At 47.5% G+C, this 17,722-nt stretch overlaps 1 protein-coding gene across 1 annotated transcript; it reads left to right on the top strand.

Moving 5' to 3' along the window:
- Nucleotides 1-5,363: 5,363 nt before the first annotated feature.
- Nucleotides 5,364-15,715, top strand: fgfr1b (fibroblast growth factor receptor 1b). The gene is made up of 18 exons (XM_029515051.1): nucleotides 5,364-5,460; nucleotides 6,018-6,283; nucleotides 8,692-8,850; nucleotides 10,810-10,911; nucleotides 10,983-11,155; nucleotides 11,229-11,352; nucleotides 11,863-12,053; nucleotides 13,297-13,441; nucleotides 13,521-13,711; nucleotides 13,800-13,945; nucleotides 14,036-14,157; nucleotides 14,234-14,344; nucleotides 14,414-14,604; nucleotides 14,798-14,920; nucleotides 15,000-15,070; nucleotides 15,150-15,287; nucleotides 15,361-15,466; nucleotides 15,576-15,715. Exons 3-18 carry the CDS (start codon nucleotides 8,739-8,741, stop codon nucleotides 15,648-15,650), a joined length of 2,121 nt encoding a protein of 706 aa, XP_029370911.1. The 5' UTR covers nucleotides 5,364-5,460; nucleotides 6,018-6,283; nucleotides 8,692-8,738; the 3' UTR covers nucleotides 15,651-15,715.
- Nucleotides 15,716-17,722: the final 2,007 nt, after the last annotated feature.

The following is a 17,722-nucleotide window of genomic DNA, read 5'->3' as shown; positions in this document are numbered from 1 at the left end:
AAATCTGTCATCACAAAAATGTGTTTATCAAATCCTGATTTATCTTGTTTATCTTCTACCTTCATCACCATAAACACACGTTGTTTATGTTGACGCACGCACGCACACACACACTGTCCTGCTGCCACAAACACTCATTACACCTCTAAATGTGTGTTCATCCGTTACTAAAAAAATCCCCAACAAATATAAAAACTACAGACCAGCTGTTCAAGAAAACTATTGAAATAGAAATAAAATTCTCAAATATCCTTAAAATTTCCAGATACAACAAAAATCACAGTGGTGTTGATGTTCAGGTTCAGCATCATAAACATAAACTGGATGCTGGATCAGCTGTCTCTCTTTAAACTTGGATTTATTCATCTCACTTTAAAACTGTAGAAGCTGCAGCAACTTGGCGGCTGAGTTGTGTTTTACCGAAGCTCAGATTTCTTCTTCGTGTTAGTTGTTCCAGCTTCAGTCACTGTGACTGCAGATCAAGAACCAGATCCGACCCCCGCCCTGGATCCTGATTGGGTGGTCCAGTCCGTCCATCACTGGACGGCCCCAGAGACAAAGTCTTAGGTTATGACATCATAGTTGGGTTCTGTTGCCCGGTGACATCTTTTGGTGCAGGGAAAGGTTTTGTGACACCACCAGGGTTCATATCAGGAAGGTTGGGGCTTAAGAAGCTGATTGGCACAGTCATCTTCCCCTCAAACGCTCCAGACAGCAATTTACTCAGCTGCATATTCAGGATAATGATGGTGCAGCTTTCAGGAAAAAGCTGCATGTGACATTTGGCAGCTTTTCTCCACGAGATTTCATCAACCGAGTGGCTGCTAGAAAACATCCTGGCAGCTGCCAAACACAACACACCTCCAGGCTCCACTGGAGCATTAGAGGACACTGAAGGGTGTATTTTCAGTGGGCCCGTCAGGCAGCGTTGTGTTGCTTCACCTCCTGGTTTCATCCTGCAGGAATAAATTATGTGACCGTGGGCTGGAAGTGTTTATTGAAGTAGCTGCTTTCTGCACACCTCAGCCTGAGTGTGATCACTCCATACTGCTGGGATCCAGACGGAGGGATGTTTGTGTTGTTCTGCTGGAAACCAAAGAAACCAACAAACATTTTGCTGGCTGTATTTTCAGTGGTTTATAAGATGAGACCAAGTTGAACTGGACCTGATCCAGTCTGGATCAGCCCATCAGTTGAAACTCGACAGTGAAGATGGCACATGCCTTCAATAGGTGGGAGGTGATCACAAACCGAGTCAAACATTCTGCAGTCATGTCTTCACTGGTTAATACGTCAGCTGTAAAACAACCATTCTCAGCGGCCACATTGTGGAAAGTTGTTCTCCAGAGAGACTCTTCAGGACATTTGTCTCTTTAATTCACTGTTTCTCAAAGCTCAGTTGAGTAGAGACAAAAATAAAACCGAAGCATCGTCGCTGAAGGAAAATCTAAATGATTTTTATTAATATAAACTGTTGGCATAGAATCATAAGAAATATGAATAAAACAGATGATTTGACTGTTGGGCAGAAGTTCTGAGTGCCGTGATGTCACTGGAACAGATGTGACAGTGAATCTTGGGTCACATGATCTCAGACCTGAGAGGGCGGCAGTCAGCTTAACAATCCTGTTAGCGTTCCATCAAACTGCTTTAACGTCACGGGTCACTAGGCCTGCAGACTCAGAAATATTAGATGTTAAACAGATGGATCTTTTATTTTGGACATTTTCTCTGTGTGTGGGTGTTTTTGTGGCAATAGTCTTTATGTGGGTGGGTGTGTGTGTGTGTGAGTGAGTGAGGGATGTGGCTTTCTGAGCTCGATGAGGGAACATTTTCTTCAGGCCAAATAAAGCTGCCCATGTAAACTCCACATTCCAGAGTTTGCGGTGCGTCAGTCTCAGACTCTCTCTCGTTATTTTATAGAGGGAGGAGGCTGCAACTGTGTGTGTGTGTGAAATTAACTTGTATTTGCATAAAATGGAGCAAAGTTTCACTGAAGAGAAAATATGAAACAGGAGGACTCGTCCTGTTTTCACTGTGAAACTTTTCAGGAGCCACCACAGATACGAACACGAAGCTAATTCAAATATCAAACATCGCAGAGTTCTCAGATAAGTGTAGAAACAAAGTGCCAGTGATTAAATTCTCCTTTAAAAGCTCGGTCGGTTCAGCTGAGACAGATTTAGTGGCGGCTCGGTATCTGTGTCCCACCCAGTCACCACCAAAACCTCCAACCAGCTCCACAACAGCCTCGCTGACCTTCGGGAGGACGCTCTTGGACCAAACTCCCGCAAACACACAAACATTACAGGCACATGTGCAGGAAAAGACCACACAGACTGTTATCACACTGAGGGGATGAAACTCTCCACTGAACTGATACGCACCATCGTCCTCGTGCGTGTGCATCACAGTGCACTATCAGGCCGCCCAGCCCTCCACATGAACTCTGTCATTACGCCACAGTTCAGTGGTGTAATGACACGGTGACGCTGAGGAGGCCTCGGGATGAACCGGACCAGCACAGAGACGCAGTTCTGGGGCGTTGGGAGCTGCTCAGACGTGGCTCGGCCTTCGAAGTCGCATCTATTTGCATGAATGGTTTTTGGGCTTCACAACTGAAGTGGAGCTGGACATGCCAGAGGCCAGGACAGGGATGAACCGGATCAGGGACTGTTCTGACCTCTGACCTTTGGCAGGAGCTGTATCCTCCAAGTACATTTTTCCTCAAATCTTTAGAACCGTGTTGAATCCGTTTGTTTTCTTCAGCTTTTTGTTTTTTGAGTTGCTTCCTCTGTGAAGGGAGCTGGCTGATGAGAGTAGCACCTGCGTTTCCCGTTGAGTGCCACAGGAGTTAAAAGTCTTGAGGCCGAGTTTGGTGACCAGGAATGTGCTGGTTTTTTAAATTTATTTTATTTTGTTTTTACTGTTATTGGCCTGGCCTGGTCCGTCCAGAGTCTTGGGTTTGGCTCCGGCTCCAGGTCTGGGTGGGTCCAGACTGGTCTGACTGTGTGGTTTAACAGGGTCAGTAGTTAGCGCTGGGCTGGGGCTGGGGATGTTGTGGCTTTGGCTCGGCGCCTCCCAGAGCCATCTGCTCTCTCAGGGAATGTCCAGTAATGACTGAATATAACTCTGCTCACACAGACACGGACTTGAACCCGTCCTGGTCTGAGCTGTCCCCCCTCTGGTCGCATTACAAACATGCGTGTGTGTTGGCAGGTTCTGTGGTTGTATCACTTGATAGGATTATTTAGTTTTATGGGAAACTGCATGCAGCCAAGGAAAAAGGCTGAAGGCAGTCGGCTCCGTTTATTATAAACAGCCAATTATCAAGCAGCCATTAAGACTGTGTGGTAAAAGAAACTGGTGTTTTGGTCTCTGAGTTTGATGCTTCGTTGTGAATGGAAACAATTGGTCAAGGCGTACAGTGAAAGCCGACATCTGGAAAAGAGGAGATTCAGAATTGTTGCTCTGCTGGCTTTTGAAAACATCAGACTTCCATCCAGAAGATTATCAGGACTTTTTTAAACATTTACTTCAGTTTTCATTTCTTAACTTGTTGTTGTTGTCAAGGTGACGTCACCTCCAAACAACCATCACCACCTTGACAGGGCCTGACTCCGCCCCCTAACTCTCAGCTGATTTTAAAAATGTGAAAAGAGGCGGAGCTGCTGTGGAAGCCTTAGGTTTAAAATTTTACTGCTGGCATCTGACCCGCTCTGGACTCCCTCCTGATTGGGTGGTTCAGTCTGTCAGTCACACAGTAGCCCCGCCCCCTAACCCCTCCCCTAAATGGAGCTTCATTTAAAAAACAACATCATGTTGTATTTCAGACTGAGACCATAAACTCATCAGGAAAATGTTTACTGAGGAGGACGAGGGACATTTCCCATAGACTTCAACACAATCTGGATTCTTTTTCTGGTCATTGGAGGCCATTCAGCTCTGTCTGTTCTCCACATGCTGATTCAAACCCAGTTTCAGCCTTGTTGACATCCTGTGTTACAGTCCACAGGTTCTCGGGGGCCCAACAGTCAGTTCTGACTCTCGGCCGTGCCTGACCGACACAGTTACTTATTGTGATGGTCCCCAAAGTTAATGTGTCCATGTCTGACTGTCAGCTCTTCGTTAATCAGTCCTGAAGGACAAAGTTCCTTCCTGTTCTCGGGTTTGTCCCGTTGCAGGTGCACAAACATCATCAGCTCTAAAGTTTCAGTTCTTCAGAACCGCAGACGGTAAAAAGCTCCAGCAGAGCAGCTGCCCCTCACCCGCAGGAATCAAACCCACATCCTGGGACCGTTTTGGTCCTGACCGTGTGGCGTGTTTCACCACACGTTGGTTTAATAACGTTCCTGCACATTAACCGTGGTAAATAATCCAACCCAAACATTTATTTTCCTTTCAGGGTGCTCTTTTTCTCTGGCTTCTTAATGTGTTCCACATGTTCCCAAAGTCATTACCGTTTCTATGATAACAGAAGAATATTTTTATATGTGGCATTTTTCCAACTCAAGTCATAAAGTTTTCCTGTGATTCTGCTGCAGGTTTGAACTGGAAGATGTTCATCCGCCTCCACCTGGGTGACTACAGCTTGGTTAGTCCGCAGAGCAGCTCCAGGTCCAGGTGTGAAGGGCTGAGGGCGGGGTCTGTTTGGTTATGACATCACGAAGTCCCAGAAGTCCTGACGACGGGTTTGGAGACTGTGGACTGAGACCTTTGTGGATTTGACTGTATCAATACGGAACCTGGACCTGATTTAGACTGAAAGATCGCATGCAGGTCTACTTTAGGCCGTCTGGACCTTTGGGATAAGATGTCATGTGGTCACAGTTATGTTTCCTTAAAAATGAAAGACGAAGACTGAAGATGGACTGCAGCTTCTCTATTTCCTGATTGTTTCTCTTTGTGTCGTCCTGTTTGCTGAAGAATAATAAGTCAGATATTCAGCTGAGTGATAGAAACGCACACTGTTGAGGATAAAAAATGTCAGCGATGCAGCGAGAGATCAGCCACGCAGAAATGTCTGTTTGACAGAAAAGAAACGCACAATAGTTTGTCTGTGCTCAGCTGTGGACTCACAAACAGCCAGAGAGAAACACTCAGGAGCTTTGTTCACAGCCTGACACTCTCAAACACACATTATACCAATCAGCCAATGAATCTACAAAGGAATCCATCTGTGGGACAGTCACAGTGTGTGTGTGTGTGTGTGTGTGTGTGTGTGTGTGTGTGTGTGTGTGTGTGTGTGTGCGCGCGCGCGCGCGTGTGCGTGCTGCTGATGTAACTGTGGTCCTTTAGTCTAAACAGCTGATTATAATCACACAAAAGTTATTCAGAGAAACTTTGAGAAACAGTTTGTTACACAAAGACAACAATCTTTAACTTCTCATGTTGTGTTCTTGCTCCCTTCAGGTTGAACCCTCCTGCTGATGATCCTGTTTCCTTCAGCGCCGCCTGCAGGTCAGTGACGACACCACTTTAATATCTCAGCATCAGAACGAATCCTCCTTCTGTGTGTTTATCCGTCCGTTCTCATACTCCATCTTTGATACTGACGTCCAGAGTCACGTCTCTACATCAGACACTCCTATTGGCTCTGGTTGGTGATGTCACAGCCAATCAGAGTCTCTGGATCAGCCCTGTTTGTTTCTCAGTTTATCGTGTTGACAGAATAAAGACAATCAGATATTTGGAGCTGATTTTTCATCATTTCTGAGCAGAACTCCTGATCAGATAAAGACAGAAAGCAGAGGAACTTTTCTTTGGAGTTTAGTTAGTTTTGGGTTTGGAGATGTCTGGAGATGAGGAGCAACTTTAAACGGAAAAAGGATGAAAAAATCTGAAGATCCTGGATTTTGCTCTAAAAGGCTTGAAACTGGTTTTTAAGGCAAAATGCAATAATAATAATAATAAATCAGGTTTGAGCTTCTGAACTGTGATCTGTAAACACCGCAGTCGTAATTCTGCCTCAGACCAGATCCAGCTGATCCCGGATCAGGTCTTTGTGTTCCTGTCAGTCAAGCAGAGGGGGCGGGGCACACGCACGGTGCGCGGTCCCGCGGGGAGGCCCGTGCGTGCGGCCGGTGGGCTGCGCCATAATCCGGGACCTGGATCCGGACCCGGTGGGAGGAGACTCCTCTCCAGGTCTGCATTCAGTCCGGGACCGAGGAACACACGGATCCGGAGACGCTCATGAGTCCGGCTCATGTAGGAACCTCCACCCGGACCAGGACCAGGATCTGGATCTGGATCTGCCGTCCTCGGATTTAACCCCACAGACCCGGTACAGTTCAGTCTGTTTGTGTAATCCACCACATGCCTTCATTTACTTTTCAAACCAGCTGGTGAACACCAGGAGCCGAATTCAAAGCAGAAATATTCTTATTGTGTTCTGAATGTTCTCACAGAGAGACGGATCATCGCAAAATAAAGTGACCATGGTGAATTTAATGATCACAAAACTTTGTTGACCGACCAAAGGTGTTTTAATTTATTTTATTTCTGCTGAAAAAATATTCATCATGAATTCATTTCAGCTTTCTTTTTGGCAAAACGGAAGGTGAAGTGATCACAGTCCGCTTTACAGAAGTTAAAGCAGCTTTTTCAAGCTTATTTTGGTTTGTTGTGATGAGATAGTGAATTGCAGTAAATTTCATAATTCTTTTATTTGATTTTAAGGATTTATTTTTTCATTCAGTCCAATCTCACAGAGTGAAAATGAAGTTTGCAGTGCAGCAGAATATCCCATGAGAGGGCCATCAGACATCAGCTGCTAATACTGATCAGTTATTACAACATTCAGTGTGTGTGTGAAGATGAAGGACTTCAGGTTTCTCTGCTTCTTTCCTTCTCGTCTTCAGTCGTCTTCAGTCAGTCGCTGTGACTTGATGTGCTCCTGTTGGCTGAAGGTCTCCACTGTGGTGTGTCCACAGGGAGTCTCCCTCCTCCTGCAGCTCTTCTTCTTCTTCTCCTCTCGTCCTGTTCTGTGATTGTTTCCCAGCTCAGGCTGAGGTCGGACGTCAGCAGTTGGTGTGTTAGAATGACAACAATCCGAGCTGCCGGCCGGCTGCAGAATGTGGTGTGTAGGTGATGGAAGTCTAACAGAGTCTGACACCACCAGTCCTCGGACCAGGCCACACCAGGAGATCATTTTCTCCACATAAACTCACTTTAGCTTTTCTTTCTTTAAAGGTCCAATCTTTTATTTTGAAGGGTTGAGCTTCATAAAGCGACATCTCTGGAGCTCTGGTGATAACAGCTGGACCTTCACCGGTTTCTAAACTGGCTCTTGTTTGGTTGAATCAGATCCCTTTGCTTCTCTGTTGGACCATAATCACTCAGCTGGATCAGGGCTGGTCCTCCTCAGGACTGTCCGACGTCTCCGGTTGGACACTTTGTGTGATTTCAGTCGTCGTTTCTGTCTGGGATCTGGATTCTGTCCATCTTTGATCCATTTACTGAGGTCAAAGACCAGAGACCTCAAAGAGTTCTTCACTCACCGTCTGGTGTGTAGACAGTCCAATCAGCTGAGTCTGGTCAGTGTCACAGTGTGAGCTGAACATGTTTGTGTGTTTGTGTGGGAGGGAGACATTTCCCAGAATGCCTCACAAAGAGCCTGAATAACAAGAAAAAGATGAGAGTGTGTGGTTTTTTTAAAAGCCACACAACTCACGCTGCCCATTTCATTTTAGACACACACACATGCTCTGGACTCAGCAGCCAATCAGTGTTGAGCGTCCTCCTTCAGTCCAGGTTCTCCTCTAACTGAAGGTCACTTCCTGTCTGAGGCTCGGACGACGCAGTGAAGCTGATTTTTGTCTGTCACAGTGTGTTGGGCCTTCAGGACTTTCAGGACTCGGGGTACCTTTAGGACCAGAACTTATTCTCCTTCGCTTCAGTCTGTTTGGTGTCTCAGTTAGTTTTTCCGTCTGCTTCTGGAACTGAAGGAGATGTTTGAATATGTCTGGAAACTTTTGGGATTTTTTTGTGATTTTTCCAACATCTGCAGTCAAACAGTGAACTGATGAGCTTGTTGGCAGATGAACGGATGAAGTGAATGAATGATTGTTGTGTGTGAAAACATAATCGTTGTCAGACCAGAATGATGTTTTTACCAGAGAGGGAACATTTCACACATCGATGGTGACACATGCAGCAAATGGTGTCTGTTTGTTTTAGGCTGTGTGTGTGTGAGATTCATTAACACAATGTTGTGTTTAACACCTGACACATGTGTAGTCATCACAGGTCAAAGGTTGGGGGTGTCAGCGGTGTATGGGACACCATCACCTCGTCCTCACCCATCGTGCCCCTGGTGATTTCCAAATGTAAAAAGGAATTAATGACACAAATATCAACAGCTGGATCATGGACGTAAACATTAGCGTAGCGTTAGCATCAGATTTTGTATATTTGTTTTGCTCTGGTGTCGCATTCAAAGACGCTCGACAGCATCAAAGAAAAATAATAATGCTAAACTTTATTTGTGCAGCTTCCCATGAGCAGACATAACATTTATGATGTTCGTGTTAAATAAAAAGGAAAACAAATCGAAATGTTTTTTATTTGTGTGAAATTAAACACATTTAGATCGTTCAGTGGATTTAGTTTTATTATTTTTTGAAGTTCAGGTTTAAAATGCTGTTGTGGAAAACGCTGACTCGACTGTTGCTGTGTGTGTCTGTCCTGCAGTGTGTTCCCGCTCTGGACGTCCCGGTGCGTTGATGTATTAGGACGCCATGTGTTCCTCCCGCCGCTGCTTCCTGCTGCTGCTCTCCTGCATCCTGCTGGTGCTGCTGGTTCAGCTTCCTGGGGTCCAGTCCAGACCGTCCACAGAGGACACAGACGCAGGTAACACACTTCACAGATGTCTCCGGCAGGCTCAGTGATGTAAACTCCAGGTCTGCATATCAGCATGTCCTGATTGGTCGATTGATCAGACAGGAAGGGAATCATCTTATTGTTCCAGTCAGACGAGGAAACAGGAAATTAGATGATGGTCGATGTTCACTGACGGGAGCTGACGGCTGGACCGTGTAGCTGAAGAAGTTCATGCTGGTTCTGATAGACAGAGATCTGGACCCAGACCACCACCAAAACCTCCTACAGTGGACACGTGAGCATCAGAACTGGACCAGACTTGTCTGGAGGATCAGGTTTACGGCACCAGAATGCCTTATGGGACGAAGAGCGGCTGGTGGAGACAGTTGGATGTTTTGGACACCTCGGCTCCTTCATTCATGTGGATGCTACTTTGACCGAAACCTGGTCCAGACCAGGTCCAGGTCCTCCAGCAGGATCAGGCTCCCTGTCTCACTGAACAACATTCAGGAGGTTTGTGGAACAACAACCAGTTCAAGGTGTTGACTCGGCTCCACCTCACAACTTCCAGGACTGCTTGGTCCAGATCCCACAGCTCCAGTCCTGCAGGGTCAGGTGGATTTATCTGTGTGTTGTGTGTTTGTTGACTAGTGATTATTAATCACTGAATCATTCTGAGACGTACTGAATTATATTTAGTGACGATGCCGTTTGTCTGACCTCAGTGTTTCCGTGTTGGCAGCTGTTTGTTGTTCTGTTGTTGAGGTTCAGTCATGTGACCTCAGCTCTGTGGTTTTTTTTTTCTTTTTCATCTTTATTAAATAAGAGCTTATAAAAGTTTCCAGTGAGAGAATTTCTTTAAGGGGAAAGTGACTTTTGGAGGTTTTGGCTGTTTTTGGCTCTGCAGCATCTGAAACTGGTTAGTGTGATTTTTCATGGCGGAGCCGGCCTGGCTCTCATGGAGCCGGTTCTGGTCTGCGAATCCTGTCCAGACGCACTAACAGTCTGAGTGTGTGTGAGCGTTATGGCCGCTCAGACTCTGCGGGTAACGCTGGCACTCCTCCCTCTCCTCCGGCTCTGTGTGTTTGTGTGCGTCTGGATTTACCGCCTGTGTGTGTTTGTATTTTGTGCTGCGACCATCTGGACTCCAGCTGAGTGTGAGTTTGTTGTTTCTGAGCCCGTAAACTCTTGTTTTTCTGTTAGTCTGGATCAGCTGCAGCTTCCGTCGCTCCCTGGTGCTGGTTCAGAGTCGCAGCTTGGTTTATAAACTGTTGAACAGACTCTGTTCTCCGTCGCCACAGAGTCTGTTTATGTCTGTTTTATTTTGGCTGTTTGTGCTCCAGGATGTGCAGCGAGTCCTCCGTCCTTCAGACCTGATCACTTTACAAACCAATAGGTGAGGGTTAGCTATAAATAAGTCAGAAGGAGTTTTGGACAAATGAAGATTTTGTGAGCTTTTTTAAAACTGATTTCTGTTGGTCCATATTTATCTTGTGAAATGAAAAAAAGCTGATGATGGCTGCCTGAAGCTCGAAGGACGACTGTAAAATGTTCAGGTTTAATTCTGACTTTAAATTCCTTCATCTTTGACTCGTTTAACAAATGAAAAAAATATTCAGTCAGTGTGATGTCCAAATCACAGAAGGGGAAATGACTAAGACACAACACAACTCACAGTTTCATTGTTTTGTTTAGTTGTTTGGATGTCTCAGTCAGTCTGATTTATGATGTCGTTCAGGGCGAGTCCATTAATGTTGACAGTCAGTGAGCAGGAGAGTCGGGGGTGTTGGGAGGAGGTCTCTGAAGTGGTCTGGGTGCAGTCCTGTCTGAGGCCTTAGAGAGTCCCCGCCTCTCAGAGGTCAGAGGTCAGAGGTTAGTCCTCCAGCTCGTCTTATTGTCTGCTGCAAGGAAGTTATGAGATTTTCAAACCTGCTGTTTAAACACAAGCCCTCCACAGCTTTCTGAGCAGCTTTTAAACTTCTTTTGTAGGCGACGCAGTGAAATCCTCTGAAGACGAAGAAGACGATGAGTCATCCTCAGAGGAAAACAAACTGTCCAACGAGCTGTCAACAAGCAACGAGAAGCTGCAGCGTAAGTCCAACTTCTGTTTGTGTGTGTCGTCGTGTTGACCCGTTGTGATCATGTTGTCGTCTCCTCGTCAGCGCTGGCGCCTCAGTGGGTGATGCCGGAGAAGATGGAGAAGCAGCTCCACGCCGTCCCGGCCAGCAAGACGGTGAAGTTCCGATGCCAAGCGACAGGAAACCCAGTCCCGTCTCTGCGCTGGTACAAGAACGGGAAAGAGTTCAGGAAGGACCAAAGAATCGGAGGGTTCAAGGTGTGTGTGTTTATTTACTGAGAGCACAGCGGCGGACCGGTCAGCTGCTTAATGTCTCCGTGGATCCTTTCAGATCAGAGACCACATGTGGACCCTCATCATGGAGTCGGTGGTTCCGTCTGATAAAGGAAACTACACCTGTGTGGTGGAGAACGAATACGGCAGCCTCAAACACACCTACCTGCTGGACGTAGTCGGTGAGAAGTGTCACTGTGGTGTGATTCCATAAAAAGGCCGTGTTTTAACTTCTCTGGTGTTTCTTATCTGAGGATAAAAGTAAAATCCATCATGTTGATGTAGAACCTGGACCGGGTTTACAATCCAAGACCACATGGAGATCCACCTTTAGACTGTGCAGACCTTTAATGAGACTTTATAGAAAACAGAGATTTGATTGCAGCTCATAAAAGCTTCATGTTGCCCGACACGTGAGCTCAGGAAGGTGAGAGGAGACAGAAAGACCGCGTCATCGTCTCATTCAGCACTTTTTGCTGCAACTTCCACGTCAACACTAAAAAAGGGGTTTTAAGGTTTGCACCCTCCGGAGGTTGTTGCTTTGTTGTTTGTTGTCAAGAAAAATGAGCAGATGCTGAAACGGAGAGAGAAAGATCTGTTTTTTACATTGATTTTCCTTCCTGTGGATGTTCCCTCAGTGAGAGTTTTATATGTTTCTGTTCATCTCATTTCTCCAAACTCGTCTTTTCCAGAACGTTCTCCTCACAGGCCGATCCTGCAGGCCGGTCTGCCTGCCAACCAAACCGCCGTCGTCGGCAGCAATGTGGAGTTTGTGTGTCGGGTGTTCAGCGATCCGCAGCCTCACATCCAGTGGCTCAAACACATCACCATCAACGGCAGCAAAGAAGGACCAGACGGCCACCGCTACGTCCTGGTCCTCAAGGTGGGCTCAGGGGGAACAAATAGTAAATAAATGAATCTTTTTATTTTAAAATCTGATTTCTAAGAATTTAAGTCCATTTTTTATTTCCTTAGATGTTCATATCCCAGTTCTTTTTATAAAATATGGCAGAACATGAATCCTGAAAGTTCTGAAAGTTCTGAAAGTGGGTGGTGACTACATCATTGTGACATCACAACGTCCCAGAAGTCCTGACAGCTGGTTTTAAGGTTCAGGTTCTGAATCCAGACTGGGAGTGTTTCTCTGAGGACGGAGACCGTTGAGAGTTTAACTGGATTAATATAGAATCTGAACCTGATTTAGAATCAGAGACTACACGCAGGTGCACCTTTAGACCGGATCGAGCTTTGAAAGTCAGAGCAGTACATTTAAATTAAAGGACTTTTTTCTACAGAGCAACACGGAGCTCTGCTGTGATTCATTGTATTTGTTAAACCTTCAGCCTGGTGGTTTGGCGTGGCGCCGGGTTGATTTCTCTCTGACAGAGTGGAGTCCAACCACATCTATGAAGCGTTGTGGACTGGTGATGAAAGACGTTCGGACAGAGCAGTGTTCCGTATGGCGAGCCGCCATGAGCTTCGCACGTCTCGTTGCGTTCCCTCCACAATCAGATGTAAAACAGAATCTCATCACTTATTGAGTCCAAACCAAACCATGAAAGTCAGAATCAGGCGCCAGAGCCCTGCTCCAATCAAAATGCTCCGTCATCTTACATATGAAAGGTTCGGTTTTCCTGTAAACAGACGGAGCTTCTGTTTACACCCGGAGGTACAAACAGCAACCTTTCCTGCGGAACATTTCCTTCCTCATCAAACATTTAAATATTTAAATCGCGGTTTGTTTACGAGATGCTTGAATTCTGTGCTCTTCTTCTTCGTTGTCTGTGTTTGGGCCTTTGATGCTTTTTTCTTTTCTTTTTTTTTTTTTACTTGACATTCAACCAGTTGTGGATCTGTGGAACAGCACAGAACCAAATCTTTTACTGGGACTGATTCACTGAGGGGCGACTCACCTGAGTCAGACCAAACTGCAGAACTCAATAAAGAGGACAGTTTGAAGGGTCTGATCCTGGATCCAGACCAGCAGCAGACTTTAGGGTCTGGATTAAACGTGGTCTAAGTGAAGGACTTTGGATCAGCTGAAGGTTTTTCACCGAGTCTCTGCAGAGATTCTAGCTGCTGGACTCTGGGCAGGAGTGATTAACTGTCGTCCGTCTGTGCCTCAGACTGCAGGTTTGAACACCACAGATAAGGAGATGGAGGTCCTGACGCTGACGAACGTCTCTCTGGACGACGCAGGAGAGTACACCTGCCTGGCGGGAAACTCCATCGGCATGTCGCACCACTCGGCGTGGCTGACGGTGGTGGACGGTGGGTGCAGACGCTCCGTCACACACTGTTCTGTGTTCTGTGGAGACCTGACCGTCTCTGATTCCTCTTCTCCCCCCAGAGCTGCCCCCCTCCCCGCTGCCCTCCCAGACGTACCTGGAAATCTTCATCTACTGCCTGGGCTTTTTCATCATCATCATCCTCTCCGTCACGGTCATCATCTGCAGACTCTACTGCTCGCCGAAGAAGAGCAACTTCAGCAGCCAGTCGGCCGTCCAGAAATTAGCCAAGAGCATTCCCCTGAGGAGACAGGTAACCCCTGAAGCCCCTCCCCCTCCCTCAGGTCTCCGCCCCCCTCTGTGGATCAGACACCTTCAGGCCTCCTCTCCCGCCTCTCCAGGTGTCCGTGGAGTCCTCGTCCTCCCTGCAGTCCGGTATGTGTCTGATGCGTCAGTTTCGTCTCTCCAGTGCCGCCACCACCATCTTGGTGGGCGTGTCGGAGTACGAGCTCCCCTACGACCCGGTCTGGGAGCTGCCTCGAGACCGGTACGACAGCCAAGTCCTGTGATTTGACCAGAGGGTGGATCCGTGTACACTGACCCCTGACCCCGTGTCTGTGTGTGTCTCTTCCTTCAGGCTGACTCTGGGGAAGCCTCTGGGCGAAGGCTGCTTCGGTCAGGTCGTCCTGGCTGAGGCCATCGGGATCGACAAGAACAAGCCGACACGTCTCACCAAGGTGGCCGTGAAGATGCTGAAAGGTGAGAGAGGGGCCATATCTGATCTTTAATTGGCTGAGCCTGAACAGGAAGTTGATGTCGTGTGATCCGGTTGCAGCGGACGCCACTGAGAAGGACCTGTCCGACCTGATCTCCGAGATGGAAATGATGAAGATGATCGGCAAACACAAGAACATCATCAATCTGCTGGGCGCCTGCACGCAGGACGGTGAGTGTGTCGGCGGTTGGTCCATGGTGATGTGGCGCTCAGGTCAAAGCTGACTCCTCCCCTCCTCAGGCCCTCTGTACGTGGTGGTGGAATACGCCTCGCAAGGGAACCTCAGGGAGTACCTGCGAGCTCGGCGGCCGGTGGGGTTGGAGTACTGGAGCGGGTCAAGGCGGTCGTCGCTGGGCAGTTTAGAGATCCGGGAGCTGGTTTCTGCGGCGTACCAGGTGGCCCGAGGGATGGCGTACCTCGCTTCGAAAAAGGTCAGTCTGATGATCGACCAGAAAAGAGATTCATTCTCTTCAGCGGATAAGAAGTGAAAATGGAAGACTTGATAAGGAAATTAGGAAACACTCATCCAGCATTAAGACCATCAGGGGATTGATTAGGGGGCGGGGCTGTTGTGCGATTGACGGTTAGTTAATCCGCCGATCTCGTCTCTCCCCTGGTGCTCAGTGTATCCACAGAGACCTTGCAGCCAGAAACGTGCTGGTCACAGAAGACAACGTGATGAAGATCGCGGACTTTGGTCTGGCTCGAGACATCCACCACATTGACTACTACAAGAAAACCACTAACGTAAGACAACGAGGCGACACACAGCACGAACACAACGCCGCCAACAGGCCTGTTTGACTGACGTGTTGATGCGTTTCAGGGCCGCCTGCCGGTGAAGTGGATGGCTCCAGAAGCTTTGTTCGACCGAATCTACACTCACCAAAGTGACGTGTGAGTTTCTGATGTCACAGGTGACGGGACACAAAAAGACACAACGTTAATGGGTTTGTGTAACGTTTCGGTGCTGCAGGTGGTCATTCGGGGTCTTGCTGTGGGAAATCTTCACCCTGGGGGGGTCTCCTTACCCCGGGGTCCCTGTGGAGGAGCTCTTCAAGCTGCTGAAGGAGGGACACCGCATGGAGAAACCGTCCGCCTGCACTCAGGAGTTGTGAGTACACAAGCCACACAAAGCCGGCAGCATGAAGCCCCGCCCCCTGTGTAACGCTGCCTTGTGACTTCAGGTACCTGATGATGAGGGACTGTTGGCACGCCGTCCCGTCACGCAGGCCGACCTTCCAGCAGCTGGTGGAAGATTTAGACCGAACACTTTCTCTCATGGCCAATCAGGTGAGCAGTGATGGATTATCAATAACCGGCTGCCCACTTTATTAGGAACACCTCACTGTGTTTCAGTTTGCTGTGTCAGCCATGAACGTCTGACTCTGACCCTCCTCAGGAGTACCTGGACCTGGCTGTTCCTCTGGTCCAGTACTCTCCGGTCGCCTCCTCCGCTTCCTGTTACTCCACATAAGCGTCCTGGGAACGTTTTCTCTCCAGCTTCACCTTTATCCCGTTTCCGCTGCTGCACAGGACAGCGGTGGCAGAAGTCCCAGAGGACGCTGGGCGGAGGAGCTCAGATGAGCAGCGTCATCATTTATCACGGCAGCCTGATGTGAAGAACAGCTGGACTGTGCTGGACTGTGTGACAAAAGGAAGCAGCTCGCACACCGACAGGTTCACACAGGGAGGAAAGACTGCCCCCCCCGACAGACGGGCCGAGGGGGCTTCACGTTCATGACAGTTATGTCCTCAGTGTTGATACTGTAAATAATAGTTTGTGATAAATGGACGACCGAACTGAGATTTAAAGGAAGAAAAAGATCCGAAGACTACCTGAATGAATAAAATGCACAGTAGATCGTTCCCTCCTCTGAGATCTCTGTGGACCCTCATTTATTGTATTTTACAGTCATTTATTCTTCCCTTTATGTTGATACGATTGTTGCATCAGTAAGTTTGTGTTGCCAAAGATGATGGTCCACGTTAACATTGCACTTAGCGTCCAGTTACACAACATGCTTCCTGGTGAATGTGTATAATAACTGATTAACACAATTAAAATGCTCCTGAGTTCTCACTGACATTTTGTGAAGTTGATTAAATCTGTACGTCCATGTTGATACCAGACTGATCCAGGAGGCTAAAACCTGCAGGTCCTCCGCAGACCGGCAGAAATAAACATGTTTACAGCCTCGTTTGGGCCTCTGGAGCTAATTTCCGTCCTTAAGGCGGTGGAATCTGATATAACTCATCTGTTTTCCAACAACCAGAGGAAGCCATCAGAGGCGCCCCTGAAAGATGGCGCACATCGAGCCGCCCTTCATGGTCATCAGACCGACCAACCATTAACCTTCATCGTTCTCCGGCGGCGGAGCTTCTTATGTTAAATATCACAGAATGTGGACCATCAAACTTCTTTGGACTTGACTGTGAAGGAAGTCTGACGTTTAACATACGACAGGATCAATGTGTGACGTGTTATTCCCTCTGTAGCTCCTGGCTGACAGTACAAACACAATGTTGTGTGCTATATTGTGTTACAGCTTCGTACCAAATTGGATGAGTTCACGCAGCCTCTGGCGACCTCTCTTCTCTTTCCTGTTTTCTGCAGTGAGCCGACTTCCCTGAAAACCTGAATCACTTCCAGACAAAGATTCTCCTTCATGAAGGACAGCGAACTTCTCAGATCTGAACCAGCAGTACCTTCGCTCTGAAGGCACATGTTGAAGGTCTGGGCCTTTAAAAAGAATAGAAAATATGCATTTTAATATACATTTAAAGTCTCCCAACAATGAGGGGAGCAGACTGACCCTCCGATTAGCTGTAATACTACACGAAGAAACCGTTTTAAAAGTACACATCAGGACACTGAGCCTTTTCTGTCAGAGCAGCTGATTAGCAGCTCCGATTCCTGGAAATGAGGCTGTTAACACCACGTCTGTTCTGGTGTCGACCAACACGGCGCTCCGAGCTCCCGCTGAGCCGGACCCCCCCTCTGCAGGATGTTTGGTGGGGGGGCTGATGGAGGTTAATGGGCTGTGACAGTGAGCTGAGGAGCTTTTTACCTGGTGGACAGATGGCCAAGTGGGGTGTGAACCATCCTGGCGTCACTTAACGCCTCCAACAAGCCTGAACAAACAGGACGGAGCGATGGGGTGATGAACAGTCGGGGTCAGAGGTCACACCACTCACCTGCACTGATGACGTCATCAGTCACTCAGGTGAGTTACAGCCTTTGTGAGCTGTTTAATTTGAGGAAGTTTAACAAAAGTTCTGTTTTATCAGAAAAAGAAGAGGAAGTCGTGCTCATACTGAGGCGGATTGAGTCAGAGTGTTTGTGATGGATCGATCACTGAGCATCATGGGAATGATGACCTGTGCTGCCCCCATGTGGCCTCTCTGGGTTTAAACAGGTGAGAGCTGACGTTTAGAATGACACTTTGCTTCAGAACTGATTCAAGATCATTCTTCTGATTTCACTCCAGCTTCAGATCTACTTTCATCCATGAAGCTACTATTCATCAACACGTTCTACTTAAAATC

The sequence above is a fragment of the Echeneis naucrates genome, chromosome 12 (genome assembly GCF_900963305.1).
Source record: "Echeneis naucrates chromosome 12, fEcheNa1.1, whole genome shotgun sequence".
NCBI lineage: Eukaryota > Metazoa > Chordata > Actinopteri > Carangiformes > Echeneidae > Echeneis > Echeneis naucrates.
The sequence above is the reverse complement of the archived record's forward strand: the minus strand, read 5'-3'. Positions and strand labels throughout refer to the sequence as shown.